The sequence below is a fragment of the Capsicum annuum genome, chromosome 12 (assembly GCF_002878395.1).
Source record: "Capsicum annuum cultivar UCD-10X-F1 chromosome 12, UCD10Xv1.1, whole genome shotgun sequence".
NCBI classification, from domain to species: domain Eukaryota; kingdom Viridiplantae; phylum Streptophyta; class Magnoliopsida; order Solanales; family Solanaceae; genus Capsicum; species Capsicum annuum.
Window position 1 is genome coordinate 176701650 of NC_061122.1, and position 16709 is coordinate 176718358.

The following is a 16709-nucleotide window of genomic DNA, read 5'->3' on the forward strand; positions in this document are numbered from 1 at the left end:
GTTGAGCCAAAAGATCTTGATTCAAGATAAATTCATGAGAAAGTGGTATCTCTTCAGGATCTACTCTAGTGTTTAGAAATTGGTTAATCGGTAAAGATATGTGTACTTAATGCCCCGCCAAAGAGAGAGACCCAAGTCCTAGTAGCCCTGCCAAATGGTGATTCAACATAGATTCTATATCTTGAAATCAAGCAAATTTTGGTGCCGCTTTATGATAATGAGCCAACCAGCAAAAACCATTAATGCTGCAAAGACCAATGCCCCAATTATTGTACAATAGAGTTGTAATTCACTAGTTATTCCAGATGCTCACCAAAGCTGAAAAAAACCAGAGGTTATTTGTATTCTTCTAAAACTCCCGCCTACGTCACCATTTAATATTTCTGGGCTCACTATTGGCCAAACCTCCTGGTTACTAGGCCCAATGTGAGTTAGATCACTTAGTCACACTTCAGAATTAAAAAAACGAGCATCGTGGAAATACATGCCACTCAACCAAAGAAAGATGATAGAGAGTTGACCGAAATGTGCACTAAATACTTTTTGAGAGATCTCCTCCAAATTACTGGTATGAATATCAAAATCGTGAGTATCAGCATGTAGGTTCCAGATCCAAGTGGTAGTATCAGGCCCTTTAGCTATTGTTCTTGAGAAATGACCCGATCTGGCCCATTCCTCGAAAGAAGTTTTTACGGGATCCCTATCTACAAAAATTTTAACTTTTAGTTTCGGCAAATAAATAATCATTGAGTCCTCCTCTTTCTGGAAAATACATATAAAGAGGCCCGCCAGCAGCCAAATAATTAGTGAACCTTAGAGATAGAGAGATATTTCTATAATTAGTTCCTTTCTCTTCTATTTTTATATCTCCCATCCACTTATTTTCTTTAGTTATTTACTAGAGCAATTATGATCTAGAAGTCGATCCGAGGCAAGTGGTCAGATTTATTATGACATAGCCTTGAAGCGCTCAACGGATCCTTTAACCTTTTGAAAACCTTTTTGGGCTTTGGATTGATCCAAAAATAACTTTTTTGTGCAACCTAATGTATATTCATAGAAGTTATTAGATGGAGCTCTTTAATTTATTACCTAGAAGATTGTAATTACTCTATTCCAAATCACGCTAGTAGCCATTAGACATTACTAAGAGACATCCTCGGTATATATATATTTAGTGATTCAAGGGTTTCTTTTATTAGTTTTAATACTAATAACTATTAAGAATTTTTTTAATTGAATTTTTTCATTTTAATATTTAATTTAAATAAATAGAATAAAAAAAAGTCTATTTTGTCCTCTATCTGTCTTTTTTATTCCTAAAAAATAACAGATGAATATAGAAGTGAAATAAAAGGCTTAGGAGGGAGATATTGAAATTATGTAATTGGGTCTTCCAAAAGCAAAGGAATGATCCATTTTTTTAGTTAACTGATCTGATGGGTCCAACAAAAAATTAATTATAACAAATATCTAAATTCAAAGTAAAGGATAATAAATAAACGGGGTCTTCTTTTATTTGAAACACCTCGTGATCTTTAACCAATTATGCTCTTCAATATAATTACCAGGAGTAAGCGCTATAGCCTTTTCCAATACTCAGCGGATTGATCGAACCAAGCCTCTACAATTTCAGAATCTCCCTATTGAATGGCCTGTTCTCTCCGGAAGGAATAGGTAGTTCAATTCCTTCCTTAGAACCGTACTTGAGAATTTCTTACCTCATACGGCTCACCAGTCAATTCTTTTGGTGTCCTATTTTAATCTATACCAATATATCTAATCAGATTTGTCATGGATCTATCCTTGTTTTAGGTTTAACCAAAAGAAAAATAGGTTAATTACATGAGTTTCAAACTGAAATTTGGATGAATAATCCGTTTATTTAGTTTTATCTTTTTTCCCACCATCAGAAGAATAAAGCATAGGCATTTCTACTACTGGTAAAATTTTCTGAAACGTAACTATCTCGGTTTTATAGATAAATTTATATAGAATCTTTGAAAAAGACTTTCTTTAATAAGAAAGAAAATACTTACTATCTTTGGGATTTGATCCCACACCGCTGCTCAAGACTTTAGTGGATCGACTCTATTACATAAGTTAATTCCTAATTCTTATCTCACATTATGAGATAAGTATGCAGTTATTATTGTATCGGCCCAAAACCTCACTAATTGATATTTACGGTGCTTCTTCTCTCTCTATCAATTAAAGCCTTATATCCATAGAAAAAGTTGCTAGGCATTTTTATTTTTTCCTATTTTGACTTCTATGAAGTTTCTTTCTTTGCTACAGCTGTTAAACATTGTTGTTTTAGACGATGCATATGTAGAAAGCCTATTTGGTTCTAGTAGTTAATTACTAGATTTTTCTTTTTTTTTTCATTCTATAGTAGAGATAGTTGTACGTAATGACAGATCACAACCATATTATTAAAAGCTTATGGTAAGAATGGGTTTCGTTCTAGTGCTCGAAAATAATATTCCAAAGCTTTCGTATATTCTCCATTACTTGTGTGGATAAGCCCTATATTATAGAGTATATAACTTCGATCATTGGGATTAATTTCTAGTTGCATAGATTCATAATAATTCTGCAAAGATTCCATGTAATTTCCTTCAGATTGAGCTGACATCTGCTACCGTCATCATTCAATTGAAAGAATCTCCGTTCCAGAAACATACGTGAGAATTTCACCTCATACGGCTCCTCCCTTATGTACATAATGAGAATAATACATAGAATAAAAAAAAATTTAATGATGAAAATATTTTCATTATGAACTCAGCAGGGCTAGTGTTTTTACAAGAAATCTCTAGCCAACCTTCCTGCAAGAGATTCTTTCTTAATATCAAGCCTATTGGGACTAGATAGAATTAATAAGATAACTCCAACAATTTCTTTGTTTTTAACGCCTCCTAATTTACAGGAATTAGTTACTTTAATAGCCTTCGATGGTTATACGGGTATCCAAAGGATGAACGAGATAGATGTTTGTTGTCCCAACCATTCTTTTAGTCCCAAGCCCGCTAAGGGAAGGGCTGACTTAGAACAAAGTTTATGTGTTGTTGATTCCTAGGTGTAGCGCTTCTTCCCCTATGCTGCCTGTTAGTGCTAGTAGAGTAGGATTGAATCGTAATACAGAACCTCTAGGCGTAACCTTTTGTTTAATACTAGAATTGAGAATTGAAACATAGCATCTGATTCAGGGCGGCTTCTCCTATGTCGTGTCAAATTCACATAAAAAAGAGATTTTTCCTCTCCTATACTCCTATAAAGAAATCAATTTTTTTTGCTTAAAATCTCGTCTAATACTAATATCTAATCACTAACTAATCTAAAATCTAATAAAATAATAAGTAATAAATTAAGCTTCCATTTTAACACAGAACAGAACAAAGGAGACAATATACAAGATGGGTAGAAAGAGTTGTGGTACTTGGCTTGATTCAGGGAAAATACAAACTACAGGATAGAAAAAAATATACCAATCCTAAGAATCCGTAGGATTTATTGTGGATCCAAGACAACAATAGAAAGATTTGAGCCTTAGATTTTTATTTAGTTTTCTAGGTTTTGTATTTCAAATCTTGTATGTCTAGGTAAGTATATACTTAGTCAAAATATATGCAATAGAATTTTGTTGTATTTGGCTCAATCCTTTTAGTAAAAGATTGGGCCGAGTTTAATTGCAATTCAATTAAGAGAATGAAGGATAATTACTTGAGTTCTTTCTCCTTATCCTTTATTATTTCCTACTAATTTATCTGCTAATGTCTACTGTTTTTACTTATCCAAAACGTCCACTGCTGTAAAATTAAATACGATCTCTTTCCATACCTCACAAGCAGAAGCTAGTTTTGGGCACCATTTGGAAGCCTTATGAATAATCTCATTACCTTCTTGAGCAAGATCGCATCCTTTATTACAAGATTTTACACTTGCTTCTAGAGCTACTCGATTAGCTATGACACCTGGCGCATTACCCCAAGGATGTCCTAAAGTTCCTCCACCAAAATGTAGTATGGAATCATCCCCAAAGATCTCAGATAGAGTAGGCATATGCCAAATATGAGTACCTCTTGAATCCACAGGTAGAACACCTGGTAAAGAGACCTAATCTTGAGTGAAATAAATAGCGCAACTTCGATCTTGTTCAACAAAATCATCATGCAATAAATCAACAAAGCCCAAAGTTATGTCTCTTTCACCTTGAAGTTCACCTACTACGGTACCAGCGTGAATATGATCTCCACCAGATATACGTAATGCCTTTACTAATACCCAGAAGTGCATACCATCATTCTTCTATCTATCAATAACCACATGCATTGCATAGTGGATGTGAAGAAGTAGACCATTATCTCGGCAATAATGAGCCAAGTTAGTATTTGCGGTGAATCCCCCCGTTAAGTAGTCATGCATTATGATCGGAACGCCCAATTCTCTAGTAAATACAACTCTTTTCATGATTTCTTTGCATGTATCGGTAGTAGCATTCAAGTAATGCCCTTTGATTTCACCTGTTTCAGTCTGTGCTTTATAAAGTGCTTCAGCACAAAATAAGAAACGATCTCTCCAACGCATAAATGGTTGTGAGTTCACGTTCTCATCATCTTTGGTAAAATAAAGTCCGCCTCGAAGACATTCATAAACATCTCTACCGTAGTTTTTAACAGATTACCCCAATTTAGGTTTAATAGTACATCCCATCAGGGGACGATCATACTTGTTCAATTTATCTCTTTCAACTTGGATACCATGAGGCGGACCTTGGAAAGTTTTAATAAGAAGTAGGGACTCGCAGATCTTCCACACGTAGAGTGCGCAGAGCTTTGAACCCAAATACATTACCTACAATAGAAGTAAATATGTTGGTAATGGAACCTTCTTCAAAAAGATCTAAAGGGTAAGCTGCATAAGCAATATATTGATTTTTTTCTCAACAACACGCTCGATGCAGTAGCATCACCCTTTGTAACGATCAAGACTGGTAAGTCCATCAGCCCATACCGTTGTCCATGCACCAGTAGAAGATTCAGCAGCTACCGCGACCCCTTCTTCTTTAGGTGGAACTCCAGGTTGAGGAGTTACTCGGAATGCTGCCAATATATCAGTATCCTTGGTTTGGTACTCGGGATTATAATAAGTCAATTTGTACTCTTTAATACCAGCTTTGAATCTAACACTTGCTTTAGTCTCTATTTTTGGTGACATAGATCCGTCCCTACAAATCATGAATTAAGAATTCTCACAACAACAAGGTCTACTCGACACGAATTCTGCATTAATGAAACTTTTCACAGGAAAAATTTCCAACTAATGCTAATATTATCAATTAATTAGAATGGTTGATTATTAGACCATGGTATTTAATTTGCCAAATACATCATTATTGTATACTCTTTTATATATACAGCGCAACCCAATTTTTAGTTTTTACCTTTTATTTGAAATAGAAATACCTAACTAACCTAAATAATAAGAACTCCCTCCTTGATAGTGGTATATGTTGTATATGTAAATCCTAAATGTGAAAATATATGGAATTCTTCTATGAATGGTATATAAAAAAGAAAAATGTAAAGAAAAGAATAGGCTAGGCATAAATCAATATTCTGAAATTTAACTAAAAAATAAATAAGAAAAATAAGAAGAGGAGCCCATTAGATACAAATAGTGAATTGTAATAGAAATATAAAATAAAGTTCAAGTTTGAATTCCATATAATAGATAATATGGATGGGATTGTCTATAATGATAGACAAATGAAAGACTTTCTCAAGATTCTGACTCATCCACTTGAGATTTTTAAATTAAAATAGGTTGGGTGAGCTTGAAAATTAACTCAATCTCATTGAATACGAAAACAATTGAATTGGTTCAATTACTTGGTGCCAGCGAAATCTATTACTAATTCCCATTTTATTGAATTAATCGATCAACGTGCTAACGGACATTTACTTTAATTCGATAATTTTTGAAAAAACATTTTAACATATTTTTTTTTTTATTATTATGAGAATCAATCCTACTACTTCTGGTTCTGGGGTTTCCACGCTTGAAAAAAAAACCTGGGGCGTGTCATCCAAATCATCGGTTTGGTACTAGATGTAGCCTTTTTCCCGATTAAGATGCCGAGTATTTATAACGCTCTCATAGTTCAAGGTCGAGATAGTGTTGGTCAACCAATTAATGTGGCTTGTGATGTACAACAATTATTAGGAAATAATCGAGTTAGAGTTATAGCTATGAGTGCTACAGGCGGTTTAACGAGAGGAATGGAAGTGATTGACACAGGAGCTTCTATAAGTGTTTTGGTCGGGGGAGCGACTCTGGGATGAATTTTTAACCTGCTTGGAGAGCCTGTTGATAATTTAGGTCTTGTAGATACTAGTACAACATCTCCTGTTCATAGATCTGCGCCCGCCTTTATACAGTTGGACACAAAATTATCTATTTTTAAAACAGGAATTAAAGTAGTAGATCTTTTAGCCCCTTATCGCCGTGGAGGAAAAATCATACTATTCGGGAGAGCTGGAGTGGGTAAAACAATACTCATTATGGAATTGATTAACAATATTGCTAAAGCTCACAGGGGCGTAACGGTATTTGGCAGAGTGGATGAACATACTTGGGAAGGAAATGATCTTTACATGGAAATGAAAGAATCTGGAGTGATTAATGAAGAAAATATTATAGAATCAAAAGTGGCCCTAGTTTACGGTCAGATGAATGAACCACCAGGAGCTCATATGAGAGTTGGTTTGACTGCCCTAACTATGGCGGAATATTTTTAAGATGTTAATGAGCAAGACTTACTTCTATTTATTGACAATATCTTCTGTTTTGTCCAAGTAGGCTCCGAAGTATCGACCTTATTGGATAGAATATCTTCCACTGTGGGTTATCAACCGACCTTAAGTACTGAAATGGATTCTTTACAAGAAAGAATTAATTCTACCAAAGAAGGGTCCATAACCTCTATTCAAGCAGTTTATGTACCCGCAGATGATTTGACCGACCTTGCTTCTGCTACGACATTTGCACATTTATATGCTACTACCGTACTATCAAGAGGATTGGCTGCCAAAGGTATTTATCTAGCAGTAGATCCTTTAGATTCAACGTCAACCATGCTTCAACCTCGGATCGTTGGTGAGGAACATTATGAAACCACCCAATGAGTTAAGAAAACTTTACAACATTACAAAGAACTTTAGGACATTATAGCTATCCTTGGATTGGATGAGTTATCTAAAGAGGATCATTTACTCGTAGCAAGAGCACGAAAAATTGAGCGTTTCTTATCACAACCCTTTTTCGTAGCAGAAGTAATTACCGGTTCTCCATTAAAATATTTTGGTCTAGCAGAAATAATTTGAGAATTTCAATTGATCCTTTCCAGAGAATTAGATGGTATTCCTGAACATGCCTTTTATTTGGTAGGTAATATCGATGAAGTTACCGCGAAGGCTATGAACTTAGAAATGGAGAGCAATTTGAAGAAATGACCTTAAATCTTAGTGTACTGACTCCTAATCGAAATGTGTGGGATTCAGAAGTGGAAGAAATTGTGTTATATACTAATAGTGGTCAAATTGGCATATTACAAAATCATGCCCCTATTGCCACAACTGTAGATATAGGGATTTTGCGAATAAGCCTTAACAACCAATGGTTAACGATGGCTCTGATGGGTGGTTTTGCTAGAATAGGCAATAATGAGATCACTATTTTAGTAAATGATATTGAGAAAGGTAGTGAAATTGATCCACAAGAAGAACAACAAAATCTTGAAATAGAGAGAGTTAATATGAGGAGGGCTGAAGGAAGGAGACAAAAAATTGAAGCAAATTCCGCTCTCCGACGAGCTAGAAAACGGGTGGAGACTATCAATCCAATTTTATAACTAGTTAGTATGACTAGTTAGTACATTCGAATAATAAAAAGAAGCTCTCTTTCTAATCCTATTTAGATTCTGTCAGGTGAATACAATCAAATACAATCAAACAGAAGACAATTCGGATGCAAAAATTCAAATTTAAAAATAAAATAGAAAAGATACAAAATCAAAAAATAAATATCACTAAAGGTGGGTCATAAACCTTATTAGATACCATTGACTTTGGAATCTAATAAGTTTTACCTACTATTGGATTTGAACCAATGACTCTCGCCGTATGAAATCAGTACTCTAACCACTGATTTTAGTAGGTCATTTATCATTCCAACGAGAACAAAATGAAAACCATCCTGTCGATGGATTATAAATATCATATTACTTATAAGAAATACTAATCTAATAAGAAATACTAATCTAAGGAATACCACTCAAAGAGATCAAACATTATTGATGTTAGATCATGGAATATTTATCTTGACAAGAATTTATCTACATGATAAAATATGTATCACAAGCACTAAGGGCTATATCTCAGTTGGTAGAGCAACTCGTTTACACGCGCGCCAATGGTTTTCAAGGGAGTTCATCATACAATCAAAAAAATTGATCTTGTTGAGAAATTGATGTCTTACTCCATAAATTTGAGGGAACCATAGCCTGACAAAGGGTTCGGTCCAATTTGGACGTCCATTTAGGAGGTGCCAAATAGACCCCATCATTGATTTGAGATCTTGATAAGGTGAATACCCACTCTATTCAATGCTAGGCATAATGAGTATAAGGACCTCAAAAAAATCTCTTTTCGTCATATGAATTTTAAGGTGTATGAAGTTTCATATTTGATTTTTTAAGAAGAAATGATAGATACTTCATTTAACTTAGGTTTATTTAGGCCAGAGACAGACCTACATCAAGATAATTCCACCTTTGAAACACTTTGGTAATGCTCCCAAATAATGAATCAGAGCACATGGAGCCATTTCCTTATCTTTTTTTCTGTCAAGAAAAAAAATGGCAGATTAACTACTATAAATGTCAGTTAATGAAAGAGCCCAATGCAAAAAAATGCATGTTGGGTCTTTGAAATAGTTAATATCATTTAATAATAGTAAGTTTGATCTATTTTATCGAGAAGGTCTACAGTTCAAGTCCATATAGCCCTATAAAATAAAATAAAAATGAAAAAAATTGTATAATTTTTATTTCTTCATTATTATTTCTTTCTTGTAACTAAGTGAAATTCAACTATTCCTATAAGTTTACTCACAATAATCGTTCAAGTTTAAGCAGATGAAAGAAAAAACGTATATCAATGGATCCAATCGATATTTATTTTTCAATTACAGATAAACAAACTAACCTTTTGTCATTAATCTTCAGAGGTGAATTACATATTCATATCCACAATAAAATAATTAGTGAGACCCCCTTTCTTTTGATATCCCCAATCTTATTGAATTTCAAAAGTCAAATCATTTCACGGGCCTGGTGAAATGAAAAACTACGAAGAGGAATTCACATGGATTTAGGAAGGGACTGCTATATTTGTGTACAAGCTAAAGTTTTCTGAAAAATGAATATCTTTGGTCACTTTCATTATCAAATAGGATTTTCCTTTGTATACCTTACTTACCTCGACCTAGCAAAGCACAACACAAAAAAGGTAGTCTTCTTTTTCTGTATTCAACTAAGAAAAACTTCTCCACATGGATTCAAATCCTAATACTATTATTAAATAATAATAAAATAATAAAAGATATATACCAAAACAAGATCTTCTAAATCTTGAGATGAAAGTTCCTATACATTCTCTTCTATTTGATTACTTGTTCCATTCTAGATCACTAAATCACTAAGAAAAAAAATTAAAATAAAGACCTCCTCATTCTATTTATAGAAAAAATAAAAATATTTAAAGAATTTCAAATTAAAGAAGAAAAGTTAAAGAAGAACTAAGATAATTAATTAATTTTGAATTCCCCGTCTTTAGTTTAGAGAAAAAAGTAAGAGAAAGAGGAGAATTTGTATAAGAGTAATATATAGTTAGAAGGTTCTACTAACTAAATAAAATGAAAATAAGTATAATGGAAATAAAATCGTATTCCAGTCGATGAATCTTGCAATGAGATCTGCCCTTCAATAAACCAATAAACAAAGCCAAACTAGGTGGTTCGACCAAAATGAATTCTTGTTTTGACTAATATAGTTATGGATGGCTTGACAATTCCAATTCGAATTGACCAATTGAATCCAGTATATTTTCCACGTTCATAGGAGTGCATTTATGTTTCTGCCTTACGAATATGATTTTTTTGGGCATTTCTAATAATATCCATCCTTGTTCTTATTTTGGCATTTTTCATTTCCGGAGTGTTTGCCCTAATTAGCAAAGGGATGGAGAAACTTTCTACTTATGAGTCAGGTATAGAACCAATGGGTGATGCTTGGTTACAATTTTGAATCCATTATTATATGTTTGCTCTAGTTTTTATTATTTTTGATGTTGAAACGGTTTTTCTTTATCCATGGGCAATGAGTTTCGATGTATTGGGTGTATCTATATTTATAGAAGCTTTGATTTTCATGCTTATCTTAATTATTGGTTTAGTTTATGCATGGCGAAAGGGGGCATTGGAATGGTCTTAGCTCCTGAATATTCCGATAATAAAAAGAAAAACAGACAAAATAAGATTGAGACAGTTATGAATTCCATTCAATTTCCTTTACTTGATCGAACATCCCCAAATTCAGTTATTTCAACTACATTGAATGATCTTTCAAATTGGTCAAGACGCTCTAGTTTATGGTCGCTTCTCTATGGTACCAGTTGTTGCTTTATTGAATTTGTTTCACTACTAGGCTCATGCTTCAACTTTGATCGTTATGGACTAGTACCAAGATCGAGTGCTAGACAAGCGGATCTAATTTTAATGGCTGGAACAGTAACAATGAAAATGGCCCCTCTTTAGTGAGATTATATAAGCAAATGCCTGAACCAAAATATGTTATTGCTATGGGAGCCTATATAATTACAGGCGGGATGTTCAGTACCGATTCTTATAGTACTGTTCGAGGAGTCGATAATCTAATTCCTGTAGATGTATATTTTCTAGGTTGCCCACCTAAACCGAAAGCAGTTATAGATGGTATAACAAAACTTCATAAGAAAATATCTCGAGAACTCTATGAAGATCGAATTAGGTCTCAATGAGTGATCCACAAATGATGAAAATCTCTCTTTTTCCTACCCCTATCCCAATGAGCCAAAACTAAAGCTCCTATTTTCTGTTGAGTAATAGTTCTAGTAAGCCTTGAATGAGCCCCTCAAAAGCTTGATGCAAATAAATGATTTTTTGTTCTATGTCTCCGAGCTATATATCCCCATTTAATTCTGGTCCTTGAATAAATGAAACTTTGACGAATAACTAATTAATTACCTTTCTTTCAGTTATTCTTTCCCCCCTCCTAGTCTATTAATAACAAAATAAATTTTTCCAATGTATAAAATAAAAATTCCAATGGCTTTGGCTACTCTAACCTTCCCGACCATGATTTTGTTATTTTTTTTTAGGTATTTCACTACAAAATAAGAAATTGTATTTTCCTAGGTATCAAAAATATAGTAAATAAAAGAAATAAAAAAAAGAAATAGTGGGTTCCTTCGTTTCTATGATTATTCTTAAATGGTGGGGTCTTCTCTATACACCGGAGCCTTTACTTTATACTTTAATTTAATATATATTTAATCAACTAATTGATGTTATTGGGAACTTGTATAGTTCACGCGCTTTGGCTTTACCCATGAATTATACAGTAATACGTATTTCACAATCAGATCTACCTATACAGCAATGGTATTTAATTATGAAAGTTTGCTGGGTAGCTGACCCTCTTAGTCCGTTGTTGCCATATTGGGAGCCTAACTAATCTTTATGTTTTATGAATTTAAAATAAGATTTCCTACGCTTAATGAATAACCATTTGTTAACAATGGATAATTTCTTATCATCTTAAATTCAGGTGATTAGATTTACACCAATGGAAACCATAAACTTCATACACAATAGAGGGATATGATAGAGTTTTTTTTTTAATAATGAATGGAGTTCCTTTTCCATCCTATCCCATTCACCGGTACTGATAATTGATATTGTAAAAGTCATTTTCTTTCTTTTGTGCCAGCTCATGATCTAAATGAGTCGCACATACACCCTAGTATATGTTCCTCGACGCTGAGGGCACCCCCGAAGAGCTGGGGATTTTGTGACATTTCTGATTGGCTGTCTTGTATTTCTAATAAGTTGTTTAATAGTTGGCATGTTAAATCGTATACATAATATGATGGGTTGGTTTAGATTGATCCTAACCGAATGATGATGAATTACTTCTATTTAATAGAATAGTCAATTTAATAGAATATTCAATTCGAAGATAAAATCGCAAATCTGTGATTTGCGCAAAATCCATGTTATTTTCATTGAACCGCTACAAGATAACAATTCCATAAGATTGGGATTCTGTTGCTGCCATAAAAACATCTCTTTCCATATCTTCGGATACAATCCAAAAGGGTTTTCCCGTTCGTTGTACATAAACCCCTGTAAGGGTTTCACGCAGTTTCAGCAGTTCTTCTGCTTCCACGACACATTTGGTTACTTGGGCCATATAAAAACCACTAGTACGTTGATGCATCATTACCCTGATGATATAACAAATAAAATCTTCTCCTATATTGCATGATAAAGCAAAGAGAAAAGAAATATAAAGAATACAAAAAAGATAGAATTGAACAACCGTACAGTCATCTTTTATGCATACGACTCTAAAAGAAAATTGACCCCCCTCCTTTCTATTGAAGAAAGAGAAAAATAGAATCTATTAGACTTCAATGGGTAAATAATCAAATTGCCATCCTTCCTTTCGGAGGAGTTAAAAAATACTATGATGGCTCTGTTACTTTATATGTTTCTTTTTTCCTTTTTTTGTCTGTGATTCAGCAACCCAAAGTTTCTTTTTAATCCGATCAAATAAGGAAAAAAATATTTTTTTTGTACTCTTTCATAACATAAATATTATTAAGAACTCTACGGTATAAAAACAAAAAAGTTTGTGACGCTGAACCGAACTCCCGATAGATAAGAGAAAATCAAAAATACCCCTTATCTCATACTACTCTCTCGATACAGAATCTAATGTTTTGAAAAAAAATAATACAAAAATTTCTCATATCGAATTCAAAGTGCCATGCTATTATTACTTAGTATTCATATGGAGAAGACATAGTCTTCTTTTTTCTCTCAAATAAAAACCTCATTGGCACCAAGCGTGAGGGAATGCTAGATGTTTGGTAATTTCTCCTCCGACTAGGATAAAAGATCCCATTAAAACGGCTAATCCCATGCATACTGTATTGATATCTGGTCGCATAAATTGCATAGTATCATAAATAGCCACCCCAAGTATTACCTAGCCCCCAGGAGAGTTTATAAATAAATACAACTCTTTGGTCTCATCCTCGATACTGAGATATACCATAAAACCAATAAGTTGAGTCAAAATCTCTCTAGTAATACCTTGGCCTAAAAAAAGTAATCTTTTTTAATAAAGTCAGTTGATTAGGGTAAAATTATATTCCTTAGGAACTATACATGCACCTTTTGATGCATACAGTTCAAAAAAATTGTGAATCAATGCATAGATTCCAGTCCTCTTTCCTTTTTTATAGAAAGGTTCTTTCTTACTTCTAACAAAAGGGATTTTCTTTGATTTTTAAATAAAGAAGAGTTTTCACTCCTTTTTTATATTTCTATTTTTGATTTTCCAGTATAAAATTAGAAGTTATAAGAAAGGGTCATTAAACTTATTGAATTAACTTCTCATTGATGTATTCTTTCATCGAGATTTAATCCAAACCATGATGGTATTTTTTTGTTCCTGAATGGGTCTGTTTTAACTTTTTAGGTTTATGCTCTACTCCGGGTAAAGATCCGCCCAATTTGGATTTATACATAAGGGACAAATGCTCCCATTACTATTTCTTTTTGTATTTTTTTTCAATTTATTTTATACAAGTATTTATTAGATTTGAGATAACTTTGCTTTACAATTAGGATCTCTTTACAAAGAAAAAATATGAATAGCAATCATAGATATCTTACCAATCCAATTGTTTTTTTTTAAACGGAGACTAGATACTTCATTTTTTTAGTCTAACCAAGCCAACCATAAATTATTCTAATTGATAATACTAATATGAATCCCCTCAAAATAGATCTAATTGCACTTCACACTCCAAAGATTTGATGATTCACTTTATCGTTTTATCATTCTTGGGCAAAACGGGGGACATCTCAATCGGGGTGAGAGAACAGGGAAATACCATATGACCCAATATATCTGACAAGTCACAGTATATGTTAAACCAAAGTGGATTTGCCTCTCCAGGACCTCGGAAGGGAACTTTCGAAACACCAATAGGTATTAAATGAAAGAAAGAACTAAATACTATATTTCACTTTGAGGTGGAAACGTAACAATTTTTTTTATTGTCTTTAGAATGTTCATATTGGTTCTTATCATATTTATTTTACCCATAGATTCTAAAAATTCATAAAGAAATACAGAATCAATAAACTCAAATTATTACGAATAGGTCTTTCTAATGATAAATAAGTATGGACTCATTCGCTTATAGAAAATGAGATCAACTCTCCCATTGCGTATTGGTACTTATCGAGTATAGAATAAATCTACTTCTCTTTGTTCCTATGAATAGAATTGTTCCATTATTACTACCAGAATAGAACACCCTTGATTTGGAAATAATTGACCAAACAAGAGTGGTCCATAGGATAGTCATATTATAGTCTTTTCCAATGCAATAAAGTTATGTAGTGTCCATTTATCTATGATATAAAGGGTATTTCCATGGGTTTTCCTTGGTATCATGTTCATACCTTTGTATTTAATGATCTCTGTCGGTTGCTTTCTATTCATATAATGCATACAACTCTAGTTGCTAGTTGGTCCGGTTCGATGGCTCTGTATAAATTAGCGTTTTTTGATCTTTTTGATCTTTTTCTTGATCCAATATGGAGACAGGGTATGTTCGTTATACCCTTCATGACTCATTTAGGAATAACCAATTCATGGGGCGGTTGGAGTATCATAGGGGGACTATAACGAATTAGGGTATTTGGACTTATGAAGGTGTAGCAGGAGCACAAATTATGTTTTCTGGCTTATGCTTTTTGCCAGCTATCTGGCATTGGGTGTATTGGGATCTAGAAATATTTTGTGATGAACGTACAGGAAACCCTCTTTGGATTTGCCAAAGATCTTTGGAATTCATTTATTTCTCTCAGGGGTAGCTTACTTTGGTTTTGGTGCATATCATGTAACAGGCTTGTATGGTCATGGAATATGGGTGTCTGATCCTTATGGACCAATGGGAAAAGTACAAACTGTAAATCCAGCGTGAGGCGTAAAAGGTTTTAATCTGTTTGTTCTAGGAGGAATAGCCTCTCATCATATTGCAGTAGGAACATTGGGCATACTAGTGGGCCTATTCCATCTTAGCATCTGTCCATCATAATGTCTATTCAAAGGATTACGTATAGGAAATATTGAAACCGTTCTTTCCAGTAGTATTGCTGTTGTCTTTGTTGCAGCTTTATTGTTGCCAAAACTATGTGGTATGGTTCAGCAACTACCCCGATTAAATTATTTGGGCCCACTCATTATCAATGGGATTAGGGGTACTTCCAGTAAGAAATATATCAAAGAGTTAGTGCCGGGCTAGCAAAAAATAAAAGTTTATCAGAAACCTAGTTTAAAATTGCTGAAAAATTAGCTTTTTATAATTACATCAACAATAATCCAGCAAAAAGAGAATTATTCAGAGCAGATTCAATAGATAATGGGAATGGAATAATGGTTGGATGGTTAGGACATCCTATCTTTAGGGATGGAATAGCGGTTGGATGGTTAGGACATCCTATCTTTAGAGATAAAAAAGGGCGTAAACCTTTTATACATCATATGCCTATTTTTTTGAAACATTTTAGGTCGTTTTAGTAGACGGCGATGGAATTTTTAGGGTTGATGTTTCTTTTAGAAGGGCAGAATCGAAGTATAGTGTTGAACAAGTAGGTGTAACTATTGAGTTCTACGGCAGTGAACTCAACGACGTCAGTTATAGTGATCCTGCTACTGTGAAAAAATATGCTAGATGTGCTCAATTGGGTGAAATTTTTTAATTAGATCGTGCTACTTTGAAATTCGATGGTGTTTTTCATAGCAATCCAAGGGGTTGGTTTACTTTTGGGAATGCTTCGTTTGCTTTGCTTTTCTTGTTCGAACATATTTGGCATGGTGCTTGAACCTTGTTTAGAGATATTTTTGCTGGTATTGACCTAGGTTTAGATGCTCAAGTCGAATTTGGGGCATTCCAAAAACTTGGAGATCCAACTACAAAAAGACATACAGCCTGATACAACATTACTTTGGTATCTTTCCTTTACCCTTACTTTTTTCTTTTACTATTATTGACATAAGGTACCAGAGAAATCATTATTTGAATCAACTTTATTTTTAATCTTGTTGGTTCTTTATCTGGAAGATGATAAAAAAAGAAAATAAAAAGAAATAAACAAGTATGCAAGCTATAATTGTAAACCACGATTGAATCATGGAAGAATTGGTTTATACATTCCTCTTAGTCTTGACTCTAGGGATAATTTTTTTCACTATCTTTTTTCAAGAACCTCCTAAAGTTCCAACTAAAAAGAACTAAAAAGGT

General features: G+C 33.6%; 2 protein-coding genes and 3 pseudogenes across 2 annotated transcripts; 3 read left to right on the top strand and 2 right to left on the bottom strand.

Annotated features, from left to right (window-relative positions):
- Positions 1–3764: 3764 nt before the first annotated feature.
- LOC124889404 lies at positions 3765–5241 on the bottom strand (annotated as a pseudogene).
- An 896-nt stretch (positions 5242–6137) lies between these two features.
- Positions 6138–7190, top strand: LOC107849097 (ATP synthase subunit beta, chloroplastic-like). Its single transcript, XM_016693755.1, has 3 exons — positions 6138–6315; positions 6475–6768; positions 6865–7190. The coding sequence occupies exons 1-3, from the start codon at positions 6138–6140 to the stop codon at positions 7188–7190; spliced, it is 798 nt and encodes a 265-aa protein (XP_016549241.1).
- A 230-nt stretch (positions 7191–7420) lies between these two features.
- Positions 7421–7915, top strand: LOC124889405 (ATP synthase epsilon chain, chloroplastic-like). Its single transcript, XM_047401073.1, has one exon. The coding sequence runs from the start codon at positions 7514–7516 to the stop codon at positions 7913–7915; it is 402 nt and encodes a 133-aa protein (XP_047257029.1). The 5' UTR covers positions 7421–7513.
- A 4479-nt stretch (positions 7916–12394) lies between these two features.
- LOC107849095 lies at positions 12395–14503 on the bottom strand (annotated as a pseudogene).
- Positions 14504–14836: 333 nt separating this feature from the next.
- LOC124889692 lies at positions 14837–16401 on the top strand (annotated as a pseudogene).
- The last annotated feature ends 308 nt before the right edge of the window (positions 16402–16709 follow it).

What these genes read in the sequence shown, in the direction of transcription:
- LOC124889405 (XM_047401073.1), top strand. Translation starts at nt 7,514, where the DNA reads ATGACCTTAAATCTTAGTGTACTGACTCCTAATCGAAATGTGTGGGAT.
- LOC107849097 (XM_016693755.1), top strand. Translation starts at nt 6,138, where the DNA reads ATGCCGAGTATTTATAACGCTCTCATAGTTCAAGGTCGAGATAGTGTT. An exon ending in TGACACAGGAGCTTCTATAA is followed by an intron (nt 6,316 to 6,474) that starts GTGTTTTGGTCG and finishes TTTTTAAAACAG; the next exon opens with GAATTAAAGTAGTAGATCTT. An exon ending in AGGAGCTCATATGAGAGTTG is followed by an intron (nt 6,769 to 6,864) that starts GTTTGACTGCCC and finishes TTGTCCAAGTAG; the next exon opens with GCTCCGAAGTATCGACCTTA.